Source organism: Saccostrea cucullata, unplaced genomic scaffold (genome assembly GCF_032062105.1).
Source record: "Saccostrea cucullata isolate Sc308-1 unplaced genomic scaffold, CSIRO_AGI_Scuc_v1 ctg4486, whole genome shotgun sequence".
NCBI classification, from domain to species: Eukaryota; Metazoa; Mollusca; class Bivalvia; order Ostreida; family Ostreidae; genus Saccostrea; species Saccostrea cuccullata.
The window spans coordinates 17800-36425 of NW_026931121.1; the positions used below are offsets into that span (position 1 = coordinate 17800).

At 33.8% G+C, this 18626-nt stretch overlaps 4 protein-coding genes and 1 long non-coding RNA gene across 6 annotated transcripts; 3 read left to right on the top strand and 2 right to left on the bottom strand.

Annotated features, from left to right (window-relative positions):
• The first annotated feature begins 212 nt into the window (after positions 1-212).
• LOC134231499 (uncharacterized) lies at positions 213-10625 on the top strand. 2 transcript variants are annotated; one of them, XR_009984561.1, is made up of 5 exons: positions 213-249; positions 630-689; positions 1032-1103; positions 1919-2046; positions 7869-10625. It is a non-coding gene; the product is annotated as an uncharacterized LOC134231499 (long non-coding RNA). The 2 variants fall into 2 exon arrangements; XR_009984562.1 differs by having other exon boundaries at positions 215-249; positions 630-697; positions 1038-1103.
• Positions 2808-5563, top strand: LOC134231500 (uncharacterized). The gene is made up of 5 exons (XM_062713460.1): positions 2808-3967; positions 4140-4627; positions 4770-4921; positions 5075-5224; positions 5399-5563. The coding sequence occupies exons 1-4, from the start codon at positions 2827-2829 to the stop codon at positions 5079-5081; spliced, it is 1788 nt and encodes a 595-aa protein (XP_062569444.1). The 5' UTR covers positions 2808-2826; the 3' UTR covers positions 5082-5224; positions 5399-5563.
• On the top strand, positions 5748-6766 carry LOC134231501 (uncharacterized). Its single transcript, XM_062713461.1, has 2 exons — positions 5748-5857; positions 6280-6766. The coding sequence occupies exons 1-2, from the start codon at positions 5829-5831 to the stop codon at positions 6599-6601; spliced, it is 351 nt and encodes a 116-aa protein (XP_062569445.1). The 5' UTR covers positions 5748-5828; the 3' UTR covers positions 6602-6766.
• Positions 10626-12715: 2090 nt separating the features above from the next.
• LOC134231497 (uncharacterized) lies at positions 12716-13582 on the bottom strand. The gene is made up of 2 exons (XM_062713458.1): positions 13130-13582; positions 12716-12724 (listed from the first exon to the last, which is right to left on the bottom strand). The coding sequence occupies exons 1-2, from the start codon at positions 13580-13582 to the stop codon at positions 12716-12718; spliced, it is 462 nt and encodes a 153-aa protein (XP_062569442.1).
• Positions 13583-15204: 1622 nt separating this feature from the next.
• Positions 15205-17421, bottom strand: LOC134231498 (uncharacterized). Its single transcript, XM_062713459.1, has one exon. The coding sequence runs from the start codon at positions 17419-17421 to the stop codon at positions 15205-15207; it is 2217 nt and encodes a 738-aa protein (XP_062569443.1).
• Positions 17422-18626: the final 1205 nt, after the last annotated feature.

Consider the following 18626-nt stretch of genomic DNA (forward strand, 5'->3'; position numbering starts at 1 on the left):
GCGCGGATCCAGCTGATGGTATGTATTCTTTACCGTCGATGTACAGCGTGTCTTTCACAAGCTTGGCGCGCTTATGATCTTTCAATGCTTGCCGAAGAACCGGATAGAGTTTTCTTCTTCTTTCCTCACATCAGTGTTATGTTATTGTATGACTTCATCTTTTATACAGTCGGGTTCGGGGTTTCGGGCGGCCATGGCGTCAATCTCGGCAAGATTTTACCCCAGTGAAAAAGGCTTGTAATCCACAGTGTAGGTCGTTTAAAGTTGTTTCACATTGTTTATGATTGTGATTATGTTATCGCTCACCTATATGTTTAATGTCAGCTATGCTAAATAACCCATTTCTGTGTAATTTGAGAGAATGTTTTGACATGTGGTGAAAGTATGGCGTGCTATTCATGTTATCATTTAAAAAGTCGATCCTAAATAAATCTGTCTTAAAAAATACATTTTACGAATGACATTTAATATGATTGATTAGAGTATAGGTATTCATATATAAGAGATATTATTTTGCATTACATTTAAACATGTTTTTCTGTCCTGTTTGTCTGTCAATTGTTGCTTTACTTCCTTTGTAAAATGAGATTAAATTGAGTATCACTGAATATTGTATGCTTTTTTTTCAGGATCAGCTAAGATGTTGTTTCACTGGATTATTTAATTGGGCATATAATTGGATAATTCTGGTAAGTTTGTCTTTGTTTTGTTTACATTTCCTATGATGGACATATCTTTGCATTTAATCATGATTATGTAAAGTTCTGTTTTGAATGTAAATGTACTGTATTTATCCTCATTTCATGTGATTTACAGTTGTTTAGCCTGCATGTAACTCAGAGTACATTTAATAATTCTATGATGGGTCATTCCATGATATTGAATTTAAATCAGAAAAATGTTCACTAAATTTTAGTAAAATACATGGTATCTTTTACATTTCTATCCCTTTTGTCTGTAAATTATTACTTTACTTACATTGTAAAATGAGGTTAATTGTGTATCACTGAATTGTATGATTTTTTTTTCAGGATCAGCTGAGATCTTATTTCACTGGATTATTTAATGCATAGGCTAATTGGGCATATAGTTGAATATCTCTGGTAAGTTTGTCTTGTTTTTTTTAATTGTTTATACATTTCCTATGAAGGTCATCTTTGCATTTAAGCATGATTATATGGTTAATTTAATTACTGTGTAATACTTATGTGATCTGTTGTCTCTAACTTACTTTCATATAAGCACACCCTTATTTAACCTAAAATATATTAACACATGATTAAGGGATCTTCAGAATATTAATAAGTCCTTTTGTATAAATTATATGATTTAATTTCATAATTCATTATGTATGTTACCCATGGCCATGGAATTCAGACTTACTAAATGGTGATCAAAGAGATATTAATTAGGAATCTAATAAGAGAAAAGGAGGAATTTACAAAAGATTAATCCTAAGTCATTTACTTTTTGTTTTGATTCTAAATATGTGGGATATATGGCATACATATATTTTCATTTTCACTTTTGTTTCTTAGTAATGAGCTTTTCAAAAAATGAAGGACTACATGTTGTACTGTGATGATGCTAAAAAAAAAGATGTATTTTTCTGTATGCAGTACTGACAGATATTAAACAAAATTGAATCTGCTGTTAATAAAAAATCTTTTAGTGTCTAAATAATTAATTTGATAATCATTTTATTTGTGATATCAATACAGTAATTGTGCTTTTTTTTATTATCTAAAGATAACATGATGAACTTTTCTCATCTGGAGTTAATGTTAAAAACAATTTGTTTTGAGATTAAAAACAAACATTTTCATGAACTTTTTTGGCATTGTACATGTTGTATTTAAACATGCATTGTTTCATGCAGTACTCTGTCATATTACCAAAATGATTATATTTTCTACAGTCCTCAACCTGGAAGAATTGGTTTGTTCTTAACCATCTATAATCCATTCTCTATGAAGTTCAGACTGTCTGCTGTTCCTTTGGAAATACACAGTTAGTCAACAAACATAGAAACACACAAACTTGAAGGTAAAGTTTCAATGAGATACAATTGTAATTTTTATTTATTTATTTTACATATGCATGTTTATAATTTTGAATTGATATGTAAATGATATATTTAAATAAAAAGGGCTTGGTGGTCATGGTCATTTTTTAGACTATATTGATCTCCTATAGAAGAAGAAGAAGAGCTCCATTTCAATATATATACAAAAATGCATGATCAAATGTTGAAACTAAAATGTATGAAAGTTTTCTTTGCCAAATGATAGTTAACAGCTGAAGATAGCATATCTAAAGAATAAGTTAAATATGGCTAATTTGTAAACCCCCCCCCCCAGTTCCTTAATATCATAGTTGGTAAAGATAGCAAGTTTTGACTCCAATTGCTGATGAATTTTAAATTTTTCATTTAATATTAACATTATATCACAGGGAAAGAATACTATAATGTAGCACATCAGGATGACCAGAAAAGAAATCTTAATGACCCTCTTGATTATGCAGGGCTCTCGATTCTCTATAATTGGGGCCGATATTCGGCCCCGTTCCCAACGTGAAAAAGGCATCTTTTTTCCCAAATTTTAATGTAAAAATTCCCAATGAATGATTGCTTAAATTTATTACTTAAAAAATAAAATAAAACATATCTGAGTGACAGTCGTAAAAGCACTGTAGAAATATGAGGGAAACACTTCCGTGTTGTAAACTGGTAGTTTGTATATATGCTGGAACCAGTTTAGTATGAAAGCGAAAGTCGACTGTAAATTACGAATTCTTTTAGGAACGATTTGTTTACTCACAAACATGTCGCATAATGCGAAGTACTACAGAAAAAAGATTTCAACTAAGACAACTGACAAATGTAAGAAAATAGACACTTTGTTTAAACAACAGGCTGCCGCTCAACAATTAACAGAATCTCATTCTGAGTTAGTGGTTACTGACACCCAGCCAACCGAACAGGAAACGACGAAGCAAAATGAAAGCGAGGAAATTCAGACTGACAGTGTGCCGAGTGAGGAGTTTGAGGTAAATCAGATTGAAGCAAATCCCGAGAGCTTGGCGAAAAGTGACACAGATACAGATGACTACGAACCACCCAAGAAATTAAAAATTCAAGATAGCAGAAAGAAGTCCGCTATTTCTCATGAATTGGCATTTCCGTGGCTGTACCACAGTGCAGCAAAGGAAGCTTACTTTTGTAAGTACTGTGAATTTCGGTATGGTGACTGTAAAAGTGACTCAACTGCAACTAGTCCATTTGCAACAGGTGGAGTTAAGAGCCTGGGAACACACCCAACACGAAAATTAGAGAAGCATCATAAATCAGAAGCCCACCAGCAAGCAGAGACTATTTACCTGGGCACTGGTAAGTCTGATCAAAGTCCATCAATTTTGCAATTACTTCAACAACAAAATGATGCCTTAAAAGAACAAGACAAAAAGAGAAATCTAGAATATCTTGAAACTCTCTTTAAGACTACCATATTTATGCTAAGTAAAAGGTGGGCGATAACTGACAACTTGAAAGACATGATCAAGTTTTTGGGAGACGAGCTTAAGTACAAACCTGTAGCAGATTACTTTGACTACCACCCAACCATCACTTATACTTCACCATCATCTGTTCAAGATATTGTTTCTTCCCTTTCCTTCTCCATTGAGAGTGAGATTCTGGAGGCTATAAGAAAAGCTGAGTGGTATTCCCTGCTAGCTGATGAATCAGCCGATGATGCAAACAGGGAGCAGTTTGCCGTCATAATCCGTTTTGTTGATGGTGGAAAAATTCGGGAAGTATTTCTGGGACTGCTTAAACTTCAGTGCACTGATGCAGAAAGTCTGACATCCAGCCTGGAATCCATTTTGATTGCCAAAGGACTCGACGTCAGTAAAGCCATCTTTGTTGGTTTCGATGGCTGCAATGTCATGAGTGGAGTAAACACTGGTAAATATTAATTACTTTTTAATTTATTTTCTTAGACTAGTGAAAAGTACTTTAATATAATGTAAGCTTTTTCATAGTTAATTACTGAGTTATTTCATTTTCTTCTTTGTGTTCTGACAGATAGACAGTGAATAGTTGAGTATATTATAATATTTGGAAACTTTTATTTAAGGTGTTCAGCGACGCTTTCGTCATCTGGTTCCTCATCAAGTGTATATTAATTGCAGAAACCATAAACTTGTTCTCTGTGTTAAACATCTTATAAAGGAGTTCCCAGTCCTCGAAGAGCTTGACTCGCTACTACTTGGAATATGGAAATTATTCCACTATTCTCCAAAGCGGTATGCCGTCTTTGAAGAAATACAAGAAACATATCATCAGAAAAAACTCAAGTTTATAAGGGCTGCAGCTACCAGGTGGCTAAGTCATGGGCGTGCATGTGTCCGGCTTCTAGATAGGTTTTCTTCAATTTTGGACTCTCTGGACGCAATATACGACGCCAAAAAAGAACCAGAGATTCTAGGTTATAGAAACATGCTCACAGATAAGAAGACCATTGCTGCTGCAACAGTCCTTTGTGATGCACTTAAGCCAGTTGTCATCTTCAGTGACTATTTACAAGGAGATGTTCATTTCAGCAGAGTGAATATGAAAGTCAAGGTAGTATACTATATAATGTATAATTCAAATTGAAAAAAAAATTATATTTAATTTATTAATACTCTGCCTCAGATGATTTAATTTTATTACAAAATTGATAATATTATACAATTTTACAAAAATCATAATGTTTTTTACTTAGGAACTCACTGATGAACTGCACCATTTAACAGAGAGATATAGAGTGTGTGCTGAAGGCAATGATGCAGATCCTGATGTTGACTTACACTTCTCCAGACTCCCAACATACTGGGCCGAAATTGATGATAGGACAGAGTTAGCAAGAAGAATTCGGTAAATTATTTAATATTTTCCAATGAATATTTATATTGGACATTGTACATTTATATCAATTGTCTTCTGTTAATTAAATATTTAAATAGTATGATTATAATAAAATTTAAATTACTATTTAGGCAAGGGGTGAATGTATATACAATGACCCAGGTTGTAGCTGAACTGGCAGTCCCCCTCATCCATGCTCTCATACATGAGATTGAGGACGGATTTCATTGTTCGCCAGTCCTGGCTGGATTTAGGGTATTTGAACTAAAAGAGGTTCCAAATACTGTTGCCGAATTAACAACGTTTGGAGAGGTAGGTTCAAAAATCAATTAAAACATTATTAAAAAAGAATTGAATTAAACATTATTTCATTATTCAGTACTGTGAATTGTCCCAGTCAGTGGTATTTAAATATTTTCCAAAGATTTAAATTCATCATTAATTTTAAAAAAAATATAATCAAGGTAGTATCTTAACATTGTGCAGGAGGAAATGAGACGTTTAGCATCACATTATGGCAACACACTTGAAGATGTATTCAAGGGACATAGGACTGTCTCCCAGCCTGTCTTTTCTGAGGAAACATTCAAGCAACAGTTTGCTGGGTTTAAACACCAGATGTTTTTAATGAGGTATCCTTATGTTTGTTTTATGGAGTTTGTTGTTAAATTAATCCAGTTTGTTTTATTCTTACTTACCAACTTCTTGTTATATTTTCATGTTGATGTTAATTTTGTATTTTTTATTTAGAAATAAAATTGTTTCAATGTTATCTTTTTATGAATTGATATTGTTTATTTTAATTTTGAATTTCAGTGCTAATGAACTAGATCTCAGAATGAGATTATCATATAAATCAGTCTAAAGTACCAGGACAGTAAGTGTTTTACAATTATTTGTAAAAGTTTGCACTGAAATGGCAGCTCTTCTGGATTCAATATTCAGGTCAGATTTTAAATATGCAGCTGCATGTTTGTTTTACTAATTTTTGTTTAAAATAATATTAGTAAATTAATAGTCTATTATATCAACTTACTAAGATGATTTTAATTTAGTAGGAACCCTTTAATGTTACACACTGACTTAGGGAAACACTAACAACAGTGAATTATTTATAATTATAATATTTTAATAAAATAAAACTTAGAGTAATAGTTCAAACCAAATAGCAATATATATTATTATATTTACTAAAGTTACATATTTTAATTGAATTTATTGAAATTCATGAAAAGTAGTGTACTACAGTTGAAAGAGGCAGAGATTTAAAGCTCAAATTTTATTTAATTCAAGTTTTAAAAATCAAATGTTTAGTCAAATTAATTGTTGTAGTCTTTAAATTAACTCTTTCATTTTTTTTTGTTCAGACAAAGAGCTTCTGAGGAAGAGTTAGCAGACCCACAATTTTTACTTAAACAGTTCCAGGATGATGTTTTGCGTGCCTCTTATCCTGCCATGTACCACCTGGTTTTGTTGTCTTGCCTAATTCCAAGTTCCACAGCATGTGTGGAAAGGCTGTTTTCTCTTATGAACACGATTTGCACACCCCTCAGGAGCTGTCTTAAACAACAGAGTCTGGACAACATTATAAGAATTGTGTCAGAGTCCAGTGGTTCCTTGACTCCAAGGCAGCTGACCAGAGCCTTGGAGCATTTTAAGTCATCCAAAGACAAACAATTAAAGTTCTAAATGAATAAAATGATTTGTTTTCAGATTATTCTGTGTTTATTTGATTTTTCTTGTTTTTAGAATTAAATTATGACTGGTAAAAATTTCCCAATTTTTATAAAAACTTCGCTTTTTTCCCAATTCCATTGGCCCCGGCCCCAGTACCAAAAATGGGTGTGAGAGCCCTGTTATGTATAAAGACTGTAACCATATAACTGATGTAAGATGATCTGATTGTGTGCAAATAAAATTTCCTAGTGTTTCTTCTACCCAAGATCTTCTTATGACTGCATGGGACTGCTGTAAACCTTCTGTTAAAGCACACATTGGAGCATGACACTTACTTCAATATCATTTCTATGAGTTTGTGTTCTTTCTTTTTAATAATTTAGTAATGAATTCAAGTGTTATATCTCCTTTAATCTCATTAATATGTATGCTTCCAAAATCATTATAGATCTGTCTGTATAGTTTCTTCAGCTCTTTGAACACAAATACCCTGATTCAAACTTTTGAGGTGAACATCATAGAGACATCATAAATGATTATCAGAGTGTGTATCACAATCTTGACCATAAGGTCGATTTAAATGGTCAAAGGCACAACAAATGAAAGTGAAAACTTTTTTTTTAATCAGAATACATAATTTTGTAATAAACAAACACTGGAAAGTTACTCTCATAATGAGCCTTAATGTCTTCCAAGAGTTCAGTTTGGACTTCCTCCATTAATCCTTATATCCTGTAATCCTTGTATCTCCAATGGTTTTGTGGGCTAAAAATCATGTGTCTTTAACAATCTTTTTTTTTCTGACAACTGTTTTCTCTTATCATCTATAAACTTGACTTCTTCTCTAGTCAAAGGTCTTTCAGGGTAATCCAAGTAATTCTTACCCTCTTTTGGTAATAAATGGTTATATTCTTCATTTGCTTCTTCTGCAATCAAGGGTCTTTCTATGTAATCTCTGACAACATTAAGTACACCCTTTTCTGGACATAATTGGTTATATTCTTCTTGAGAAATGATCTCAATAGTGCCATCTTTTTTTATTTTAACTGGTATACCTCTGTCTACATCTTTCTCTGAAAGAATTCTCTCTCCACACTGAATTTTACTCATTCCTTTACTCTTTTCTTTACTGGAGGTGTTACCCATGGTCAATATGAAAAGTCAAAATCTTGTGTTACACCTTGTATTTATACCCTTTTTTGTCTATATTTAGAATTCCATCAAGCTTTTATTACATTAAAAAAAAATTTTAACTAAGACATTATTTTTTATTTTCCAGGATATTCTAGTGAGGGCTTGTGGAAATGATCTATGTCTACTCTCAGAATGGTGAAAGACTATCAGATTATGCAAAGACTAATAGAATATCCTCTCTTAAAACACTGAAACAAGAAAATCAAACAGGAGGTGGATGGAGGATTTAAGAAGCACATAGATAAATATGATTTCAAAACCAATTTAACCAGTATGATCATAAACTGTGGTTTACAGGATGACAAAGAAAGGAGCCAGGATTGTATCTTTCACTGTCAGACAATGACTATGGATAAAGTGTAGCCATTTATCAGACTGAGATCTAGTCAAATCAAGTATTGAAAATATGAAAATATGATTTTCTGATAGCATGAGCTCTTTTAAAACTTATTCTCACTGACCTCAAAGTATGTGAATGTGACTTTTATTTTTACCAATTCATATTGAAGACTGTTGTTATGTATGGGAATTACACATTAAAACCTTTTATTTTTCATCTAATTTTTACAACCCCCTAGAAATTAACACAGATATCCAGATGCTGGATTTAATGTTATTATTTAACTTTCCTGGAATTGTAAATATATTTTGTTTGTGTATGTATCATGTTTAATTTTGAATTTAAAATTGGTCTCAATAAGACCCCCAATAAAGATGCAAGTGTCCCATAATCTGTGTTTTAATAATATCTTGAATATCTTTATCATACCATATTCATCATACTAATTACATATAGAATGGTTGTAGGAATACACTTTGTTGTTAAGGACACTTTGTCAAGGTCAAAGCATAAGATTATTGAGATGACTTCTTTGACAATAATTTGTAACTTACAAACTTCACATCATAAGTACACACTCAGATGAAGAATCAATAAGATATTTCTATAGAGTTTTTGGATCATTTACTCCTGGGTAAAAGTTAATTACTGAGATTACTGATTTGAATCCTGTAATGCAATAACTTAAACATTGTGTAATAACTTATAGACTTTATAAAAATTTGGTGCAAATTCTTAGGTTTAGGGAAAAAGTCAAGAATGTGGATATGACTTTTATTCAAATGGTGCAGTTCAGCAACTCTGGTGATTAACATACCTTCAGTCATAAATACATGTAGATAGGTATTTGGAAGACTCCTTTAGAATTTGAAATTTTTATTTCAAAAGTATAGAATTTAAGTTTGAAAGATTTAAAATGGCAGCATATCATTTGCTTGTGAATTAAAAAAAATAAATCCAAACATATACATCTTTGGATGATAATTGTAGAAATCTATCAATTCCTGGACTTTCTGTCTTGATATTTTCCTTTATTATCTGTAAAATTTTAATGACTGTCTTTTTAGTTTAGTTGAACTAGTTTCTTATTAGCATGTGAAAATGGCATCATCCAAATAAGTTCATCTACATGTTATATGTAGGAGAGAATTTTTCATCACAGGGAAAGAAAGAGATTGTCTTGTATAATATAATGCATTTGTACACAAAAATATCTTTCAATTTCTAACATGTTTCATTTTTGTTACATTGTAAACATTTCTAAGTAGGGCATACATCAGAAACTCTTAAAATGATCTCTACTGTTCTATCTGAGCATCAGGGTTTAACAGTACATAACAATTCCAAATGATTTTGGACGCTTTTTTATGTATCAAAAAGACAAAACAAAATGTTTGTTCACAGATGTTCCAATGGAAAACAACCACAAAGAAATGATTTGATATGTTCTCTATGTGATTCATGTAAAATGTATTTTAAAATTGTATCCTAACATTTATCTTTTGCATAAATACATTTTTTTTTTTGTGGAGAATTTCTCATAACTTTGAAAAAAGTAGTCTTATTGTATAATAAGGTTAACTTTAAATTTTGTAGACTTAAAAGTTGTACATGATATGTTACACATCTTGCATATTTTCATTTCAAGGCATTCAGCATATATTGTGGTTTTGTCTTAAATTTGTTTGTTCATGTAATCAATAATTTGAGAATTTCTCATAACTTTGAAAAAAGTAGTCTTATTGTATAATAAGGTTAACTTTAAATTTTGTAGACTTAAAAGTTGTACATGATATGTTACACATCTTGCATATTTTCATTTCAAGGCATTCAGCATATATTGTGGTTTTGTCTTAAATTTGTTTGTTCATGTAATCAATAATTTGAGAATTTCTCATAACTTTGAAAAAAGTAGTCTTATTGTATAATAAGGTTAACTTTAAATTTTGTAGACTTAAAAGTTGTACATGATATGTTACACATCTTGCATATTTTCATTTCAAGGCATTCAGCATATATTGTGGTTTTGTCTTAAATTTGTTTGTTCATGTAATCAATAATTTGAGAATTTCTCATAACTTTGAAAAAAGTAGTCTTATTGTATAATAAGGTTAACTTTAAATTTTGTAGACTTAAAAGTTGTACATGATATGTTACACATCTTGCATATTTTCATTTCAAGGCATTCGGCATATATTGTGGTTTTGTCTTAAATTTGTTTGTTCATGTAATCAATAATTTGAGAATACTCAAATTAGAAAATGTATGAGAGAATAGGCAAGAAAATGAGGTTAAAAATGTTTTTTACTACAAAGGGTTTAATCTATATATTTATTTTATAAGTACAATCAGTCTATACATTTAAGGTATTTCTGTATGAAATAAACTTACATTTGAGTATTTTAAGACAATTGTAAACATTAATTTAACCAGTTTTAAAAAATGATTAGATTCACTGTCAGCATGTTATTTCTTGTAAAATAAAAAGAAAACAAACAATTTTATATGAGTCAGGTTTTTTTTTAATGTAAATAAGAACCATTGGAAGTTGGGAATATTTCACAAAGTTGATTGAGCATAATTCTCACTAGGACAGTTAGAGTATTATGATTTTACCCTTTAAGAAATCATTTCATATTTTAATATACAAATCATGTTTAGTCAAGCAGTATATAGTTTACATTTGCCAAAAAGTAAATGGTATCTCTATTCAGGGTCAATCCAAAGGAATGAAAACAATGTTTCTTTTTTTTTTTATGTATCAAACTTTAAGGTTTTGTTACAATAATTTCACTGTGTTCATTTTCTGATTTCTTTCTATGTGTGGATAACCCTAACCTTGGCAATAAAAATACAGGAAATTAATCAATTATGTCAGATGATGAAGGTGCACACCAGAAATTAACATGGACAGAGAATTCTGAGTTAGGGATGTGAAATAAAAACAAAATGTGGATCCATCTATTAGGATTGTACATATTATGAATGATGGGTACTATGACATTAAGAATGACATGAAAGAAATAAGTTTGATTCAATTATATGAACAGTTAATGCATACAGTGAAAAGGGAAGAAATATTTTACTTTATAGGCATAAAGGAACAAACACTTACCCAATGCATCAAAATTTTACTTTTTGAAGAAAAGTAACCCTACTTGCTTTTTTAAGTTGACATTCCTATATTGTGTTTGACAGGTAGACTATTGGTTTCTGACTAGTATAATGAGAACTTTTTATTTAAGAGTCCTCAGATTATTCTGATATTCTGGTTAAGATATCTGTATGACATCAATTAATTTGTTCATACAAAGGGATAAAAGCTTTTCCAGGTTTCCTCTTTACTCAGATTAGATTGTGTCTTGTTAATATATCCAACATATAAGATACTCATCCAAGTCAAACAAAGGTAAATAAATGACCTTATTAAGTTTTTAGTCAAAAGGTCAAAGAGATGTGGACATCTTGTTTACATGTAATTGGATAATTGTTTAGTTAATATTCACCAAACTTCATGGTTCGGTTAATTAAACAAGCTACATAAATTTTGGATTTTCAGGTCAAAGATCAACACACAATTTTGCTATACCATTGTTGTCCATGAATATCTTAACACCTCAATATTGACTTTTCAGGTTAAAGTTTAATGTATTTCTGCTACAGTAAAAACTTCATGATAAGAATCTCAGAGTGATATTTTTTATTTGTAAGGAATAAGGTATAAAATCTCCTACTCTTTCTATAAAATGTCACTGAATGTGCTCCTTCATTTTAGAGAGTTTTATGAGCAAAATCATATACTGACTTTCAATCCTTCAAAACACAATATGTATATTTAAATCTTGAGATTAAGACTTTTAGGTTTTCAGATTTTTAGGATTTCAATTTTAAAAACTTTCAGACTTTTAATCTTTTAAAACTTTCAATCTTGAGGACTGAGTATTTTTGATATTCATTTGGTATGCCATGTCTTTTAAATCATTACCATTAATCCTTAGTCATTCAAACTTTTCATATATGTAATACCAGAGTGTGAAAGTAACAGTGTATGTGCAATCTTCTTACTGTTTATCTAAAATTACTGATTTTATTACAGTCAAATAAAATTTTCTGATGATCAAAATTTCCAACTGAATTCAAAGACAATCTGCCTGACCTATACATATTTAGAATTTCAATATTATGCACTCTTGAATATCCATAAATATCAATATATTGATATATAGGGATGGTCTTTTGTCCAGGAAAACCTGAATTTTAAAGTTTAAAAATGATAAAATTGAATTCAATTAATAAAATTAATTAATTTTTTAAATTTGAACATTTAAATTTTTTTCCTTTTGATTACCAGGCTGTCTAATAGGTGCATAAAAAACTGAATACAGATCATTTTAAAGTCTTGCATTTTTTATGGCAAATCATTAAATAATGGGAAAATATATATAAACTTCAGCCATACAGAAACAGGAGTGAAACTGAAAAGCCATGTAGGTTTGCATTCTTATTTTTGTTTTACTCTATGTTTGACTTGTACCTCATGTGGGGGTTTTTTGTCCAATGGAATAAATAAAAAAAGAGGGGGTATTCTCTCCTTAAGTTTTCTGTAACCATTAGCACAATCTCAATAAAAACAGCACCTTTTAGGAAAAACTTATGGCTTTTTTTTTCCTGTTGTATGTTAGACAGACTTATTTTCTTTGAAACTGTGTTCATGTGAAACTGAATCCTTTTGACCTTATATACCTTAAAATTGAAGAAGTAAAAAAATTATACCTGTTTTAAATTGGATAACCATGTTCAGTGAGATACTTTAGTGAGATACTTTAGCAACAAAAATACAGGACCTGTGACCCCTTCTATTTATAACCCCCTTTTTTAAATAAAATAAATTCACATTAAAAACACACATTTTTTAAAACATTTATTTTTTCATCAAAACAATAACACATACATACATACACTTAATATCCACAAGTAATGTACACATGTTTTTCATAAGTGTGTACAAATTGTTCAATATAATGTCTATAATGATCCTTATTTCCTGCTAGTCCACAACATAATCCAAAAGGAAAAGCATAAGTCTGGTAAGGTAAACTACCCATTTGTTGTAAACAAGCTTGAAACCATTTCTCTCTATTATATGCTGTGTCCTGATAAGTGGAAATTCTTCTAGGTTTGTGACTTGGTTTTCCATAATCCCATTGAGCTAGTAAACAAATGACCACAGGGGTTTGTGAAGGAAACACCTTAATAGTGCCTGGAATTCCTCTATCTTCTTCTAAAGCTATATTTGGAAATCTCGAAGCGCTGCGGGTGGCATAGAGATTGGCTTGTGGGAATTTCTCTGCAATAATTTGACTCAATCCATAAGCTTTTACAGACAAACAATCACAGTGATGAACAATAGCTTCTACCTCACAGTTGAGTAAATCACCTTGTATCTCCTGGACACTCATGATGTAAAATGAATCTATGTTTTAAAACACCTTTGTTTTTTATACCCCTCACACCTTTGCAAAAAGATAAGGGCCGTGTGCAAAAAATATGCTGACTATACAGGTAAATACTTGGCAGCGATTCAAATCCGTGATTGTGACGTCATCCTTACAAAACCTAATGTATAGAGAGAGAGAGAGCTTAGTTGTGTGTTTCTAGGGAAAAACAATACTAGAATTTTTGGGTTTTTTTTCTTTTATTTTTTTATTCATAACAACAAGAACATTAAAATAATAAACATTCAAAACTTTTCTTCAGTTCTTCTTTTTGTATGGGAAATGGTCTCCTCATGTACAAATAGTCTGTTTCACAAGCACAGTCCATGATATAGTATCTTTTTAGGGGGCCCACTTTCTTATCATAATCTTTAATACAATCTTTAGGTTTTTCTATCCATTCCCCTTGAAACCAAGTCTTCTCGGGTCCCTCTCTCTGGTGAGGCAAGACGTAATTGATTTTCCATTTGAATTCCCTATACTTGGGCTGTCTGGGTACTGCTAAGATCAGGATGCTGTCCCCTATGGAATCAGGTAACTTGAATCTCTTATACAGGTAGATTTCATGGTGACCTGTTTGTCCTGGATTCTGATCAAAGAAATCTTGAATACATGCCTTTTTGTTTTTCATCCATTCTCCTTTGTGACTTGTCCCTTCAGGTTCTACTATTTTCCAACGATACTCTGAGCTTAAAAATTCCATGATGTGTGCTCTGTCCCTCACTCAGATCAGAAATGATCTCTAGGATTTGTAGGTCTCCTTTTTATATAGAGACTGGAGTATCTATTTTTTTTACCTTGCAGAGGAAAAAACCAATAGAGAATTTTAAATTAAGAATAATTCAATAATCTCATTCTTTTATCACTGAAAAAAAAAATCTAGGTCTGATTGCTTTAACAATAGAAAACACTAAATTTGAGTTCTGTCCTTTTATTTATAGTTAACACAGAAATAGGCGTTTGGACTGTTGAATCTCGCCACGACAGATGGGGCAAAAATGAAAAGAAGGAGCACACAAGGCACAGCAGCATACGTGTCCACAAGGTAGAAAAACGATTTGTAATTCCTCGTCTAAACAAATGTGACATTTTCCTCGAGCCTGGACGTCTGGTTCTGGGTTCAGTAGAGGTTTGATCTCAGGTAAAGGTTTATATCCCTGCTTCTCTAAGTCCCCGACAAATATACTCATCACCCAGCTTCGTCCCTTATACTGATTAATGTAAGGACAATTGGGATTCCAATAAGCATGTTCTGCATAAGGATCTTCCTCAAGATCCCAATTCGTTAAAGTCATTCCACAATGAAAACAGGTAGCGTTATCTTTCATTCCCCTGTAGAAAAACCCAGCTCGAGCTAGGTCTGGTATTTTTCCTAAGAGAGGTTTTGGCCATCCCTGCTCAAAAGTAGCTTCTCTCTTTGAGAGCTGAGCATACTGGGGAAAACGCATGGGTTGGTCTGGCTCGCGACTCCCCATGATTAGAAATGACCTTTGATTTTAAATAAGAATACCTTTTATAGAGAAAAAAAACAACACATATAAAAACAATTCAATTTTTTATTTGTAACAAACAAACAAACAAACATATCAATAACCATAAGGTAGAGTGTTATAATTCTCTACAATTTGTCTCTTGTCATATACAATTCTAACTGTTTTCTCTGAAGGTTTGTTCACCACCTCACAATCACGGGTCCTCTGGATTTTGCTGGGATAGGGGACTTTTACTTCCTCTATTTCTCCCTTGAGCATTTTTTCTAAAGTCTCTGGGCACACCAACTGAGAGGTTCGATGGTTGAGAGTGACCCCTTTGCATTTATGAACCTCGGTCCCTTTGTCCGTCCGGAAACCATAATTTTTAGGACCTGCCGACATGAATTTGGTGATGTGATCCCCGTCTAATTCGTCGGTCCATTCTCCTAAACTATTGCCCAAAGTAGGATTAAAAGCTCCTTCCTTATGTTGGTAAATGATACTGTCCGTATCGAAATAAAGGCCCCGTTCTTCTAAAGGTCGTAAAGTCTCGTAGAGATGTAAGCGAGCATAGGCGGTGGTAAAACAAGCCAGGATCACGTTTCCAAAGGGACATTCTTCGACGAATTCCTGTTTGTCTTGAAAATTCACTAGCATCTTGTCTTCAATGGAATCTTCTTTATTGATTAAGAGTCGCACACCCTTGATGTCGAGCGTCGAATTTTGTAAGAGTTGATGTAATTCCTCTACTTCGTCCAAGTATCTGACTTTGGGTAATAACAAGCGTTGAGCAAATTTTCCCCACAGACAATTTAAAAAGAGTTTAGCAATGGTTCTTAACACTGGATTCTTCTTGATACTGAGAATGTCCATCATGAATCCTTCTTTGTATAACACTTCTCGAATGTAATCTTGTTCTTGTTCTGAGGTCTTACATTCGGAGGGAAATCCGGACGCTTCCTGTTTGATCTTGAGGAAGGTATCGATGTACTCTTTAAATAAGTCTTGACTGCGTTCTTTGAAATGCCACACTTCGTAAGTTTGCTCTAAGGTATACCCCATGTCCAAGGCTTTATGTAATTCGCACGTCACCCAAGTACCCGTGAGACTACGTTCCCGGTCGGTGTGTTGACATGGGTGTTGAGACGTAGAGTCTTGTCGTTGGGCACAGGTGCGACATAAGGGAAATAATAACTTACCTCCCGTCCGATAAGGTAATACGGGGTGAAAGAGGCCTCGGGGTGGCAAGACCCGACAGTGAATGAGACCGAAATAACTTCTCACGTCCTGGAAGTCGTCTGTGATGATCTCGGGATGCCCTAAGGGAAAAGGTCTGTGTTTCAACACGTAAGGGTATAAGGAACACACGTCCACGTATCTCATGTCCCCTTCATCACAATATAATTTAGTGGCATTGGTCCGGCCTCCGTACAGGGCTTCTCGAGGTTTCAAAGGATCCGGAATGTCCAGATCTCGTACAAATTGCTGTAAAGTCTCATCTTGTTGCACTTGTTGATCGAAATCGTGCTCCCAGATACTACACACGTTGTACCCCATGTCCTCTAAATCCGCAGTCCTTCTGAGAGTTTTCTCGTGTAATTGTTGGTAAGTAAATTGGGTCCGGTGAGGATGAGTTTCCGTCTGTAAACTGGGATAGCAAGTGGGGCATCCGTGCCAATAGCATCCGTAAAATTCGTAGACGGTACGAGTCGCTTCCTGGTATCCGTCGACGGTATAATTTCCGATCGGGACTTCGCCTCCGTTTCTGGCATGTCGTATGTGACATCCATTCTGATGACTCATCCAGGTGAGCCATCGACAGGCTTTGGCCGAATATTGTCGTGCCGGATCATACCCGAGGTTCGGAATGATGGCAATGCTGTCTTTAGGCATGAAATTTCGACGGTAGGCTAAATTAGCAGCACTGGCAAACGTGATGGATTCCTGGAAAGGGTCCACGTTGACCAACTTCTTGAGGGTGCTTCTAAACCGTGCACAGCATTTGTGTAAGATGTCAACGTCCGAGATACAATACCCTACAAACTCTTTCTGGAAATCAAACACTTTTCCCCTCTGTTGGTCGTACCATTCGTAAAAAGCTTTTCGTCCACTGGTAGTCATTTCGTCCGGATTGTAGAAAGCTGCCGGTGGATAAAGTCCCACGTAATTCTGGTTCTGTTCCGTATTAAAAAAGTGAGGGAAATAACCTTTCTTCATTTCGTTCAAATCGAAAGCGGAGGGCATCTGGGCCAAAGGAAAGGTTAAGAAACTATACGAGTCGATGAATTTGAGTCCACATATTTCCATGGACAAGATCTTACTCCCGTTCATGATCACGCTAGGTTTCAGGGGAGAAGAATGCACTATGTAATTCAAAATGAATTGTCCGTCGTAGCCTTTGAAGTTATGGGCGATGACGATGGCCCCGTCGTGTACTAAAGTGGAATTCTTAGTACCTGTAGTGGGTTGAAATAACCAGTCCATGAACTTCTTTAAGGTGTCTGGGCCTTGAAATAGGTGCTGACGGGGTCCCATGTGTTGACAATGAGGACAAGGTTGGTCTATGTCTAAACCATCGCAATGTTGACAGACGCGATGTGCCACACACAGATTAGGGACGTGAATGCCCGATTCCTGAGTGCATTCGAAATCGAAATAAATGGTAAACTCTAAGGTGTCTTCTCCCTTCTTCTTCTTCTTCTTGGGTTTCTGTGGAACGTAGCACCGATGATCGGCATCGACGATTTTCTTACAGATCTTACACTGTTTCTGATCTCCGCATTTGTGATGAGGTAATAATTTCTTTGGTATCCAGGACTGACATTTCTCGCATAGTCCCATTAAATTGCAGACAGTAGTGGTGGTTTTCTTACCATGAGGTTTTAAATGATCTTCGTAGCAGGTCCTGTTCTTAAAAGTTCCATGGCATTCCTGGCATTTAATCTTGATCCCTTCATCGGGACATTTAGGGTGATGTCCTAAACAATAGGGACAGCGATGAGGGCACTTGGACCGATGGTCTGTGACATTCCTGTACCCCACGTCGCAGTGATCACAGTAATAGGGGTTCCCCGTTACTCCCGCCATGGATATGATGGCATCGCAATGACGGTTGTCTAACAAAATGTTCAAACAAGTTCCATCTCCCCAGCCTTTGAAGATGCGCTCTAAACAGAGTTTAGTGGAAGTAGATTTGAACTGAAATATTTTCAGACGATACTGAGGAGCTAATACCTGTTGTAATTTTATCCACTCTGCAGATCCACACGCTTGAGTGATATCACATCCGGCCTGTTCCATGAGAGCTATGGCTTCTCGTTTCTGGTCTAAGTATTGATCTCCTAATCTCATGCGTTTCCATCGTTTTTCCCATTCCGGGTCTGGATGTTCCGGTTTCTGACTGTGTAATCGAGTGACGACGATGGCTCTAGCCAAACAAAATTTATCATTGGGATTGACGATTCGAACGATGGATTGTTTATTTTTCTTGAAAGTTTCTTTATCCAGTTGTAGATGTTTGGTTCTGTTTCCACCAC

Coding starts and splice junctions, on each gene's coding strand:
- LOC134231500 (XM_062713460.1), top strand. CDS start 2,827: ATGTCGCATAATGCGAAGTACTACAGAAAAAAGATTTCAACTAAGACA. Junction 3,968..4,139: donor CATGAGTGGAGTAAACACTG/GTAAATATTAAT, acceptor CTTTTATTTAAG/GTGTTCAGCGACGCTTTCGT. Junction 4,628..4,769: donor GAGTGAATATGAAAGTCAAG/GTAGTATACTAT, acceptor TTTTTTACTTAG/GAACTCACTGATGAACTGCA.
- LOC134231501 (XM_062713461.1), top strand. CDS start 5,829: ATGGCAGCTCTTCTGGATTCAATATTCAG. Junction 5,858..6,279: donor CTTCTGGATTCAATATTCAG/GTCAGATTTTAA, acceptor TTTTTTGTTCAG/ACAAAGAGCTTCTGAGGAAG.
- LOC134231497 (XM_062713458.1), bottom strand. CDS start 13,582: ATGAGTGTCCAGGAGATACAAGGTGATTTACTCAACTGTGAGGTAGAA.
- LOC134231498 (XM_062713459.1), bottom strand. CDS start 17,421: ATGAACGGGAGTAAGATCTTGTCCATGGAAATATGTGGACTCAAATTC.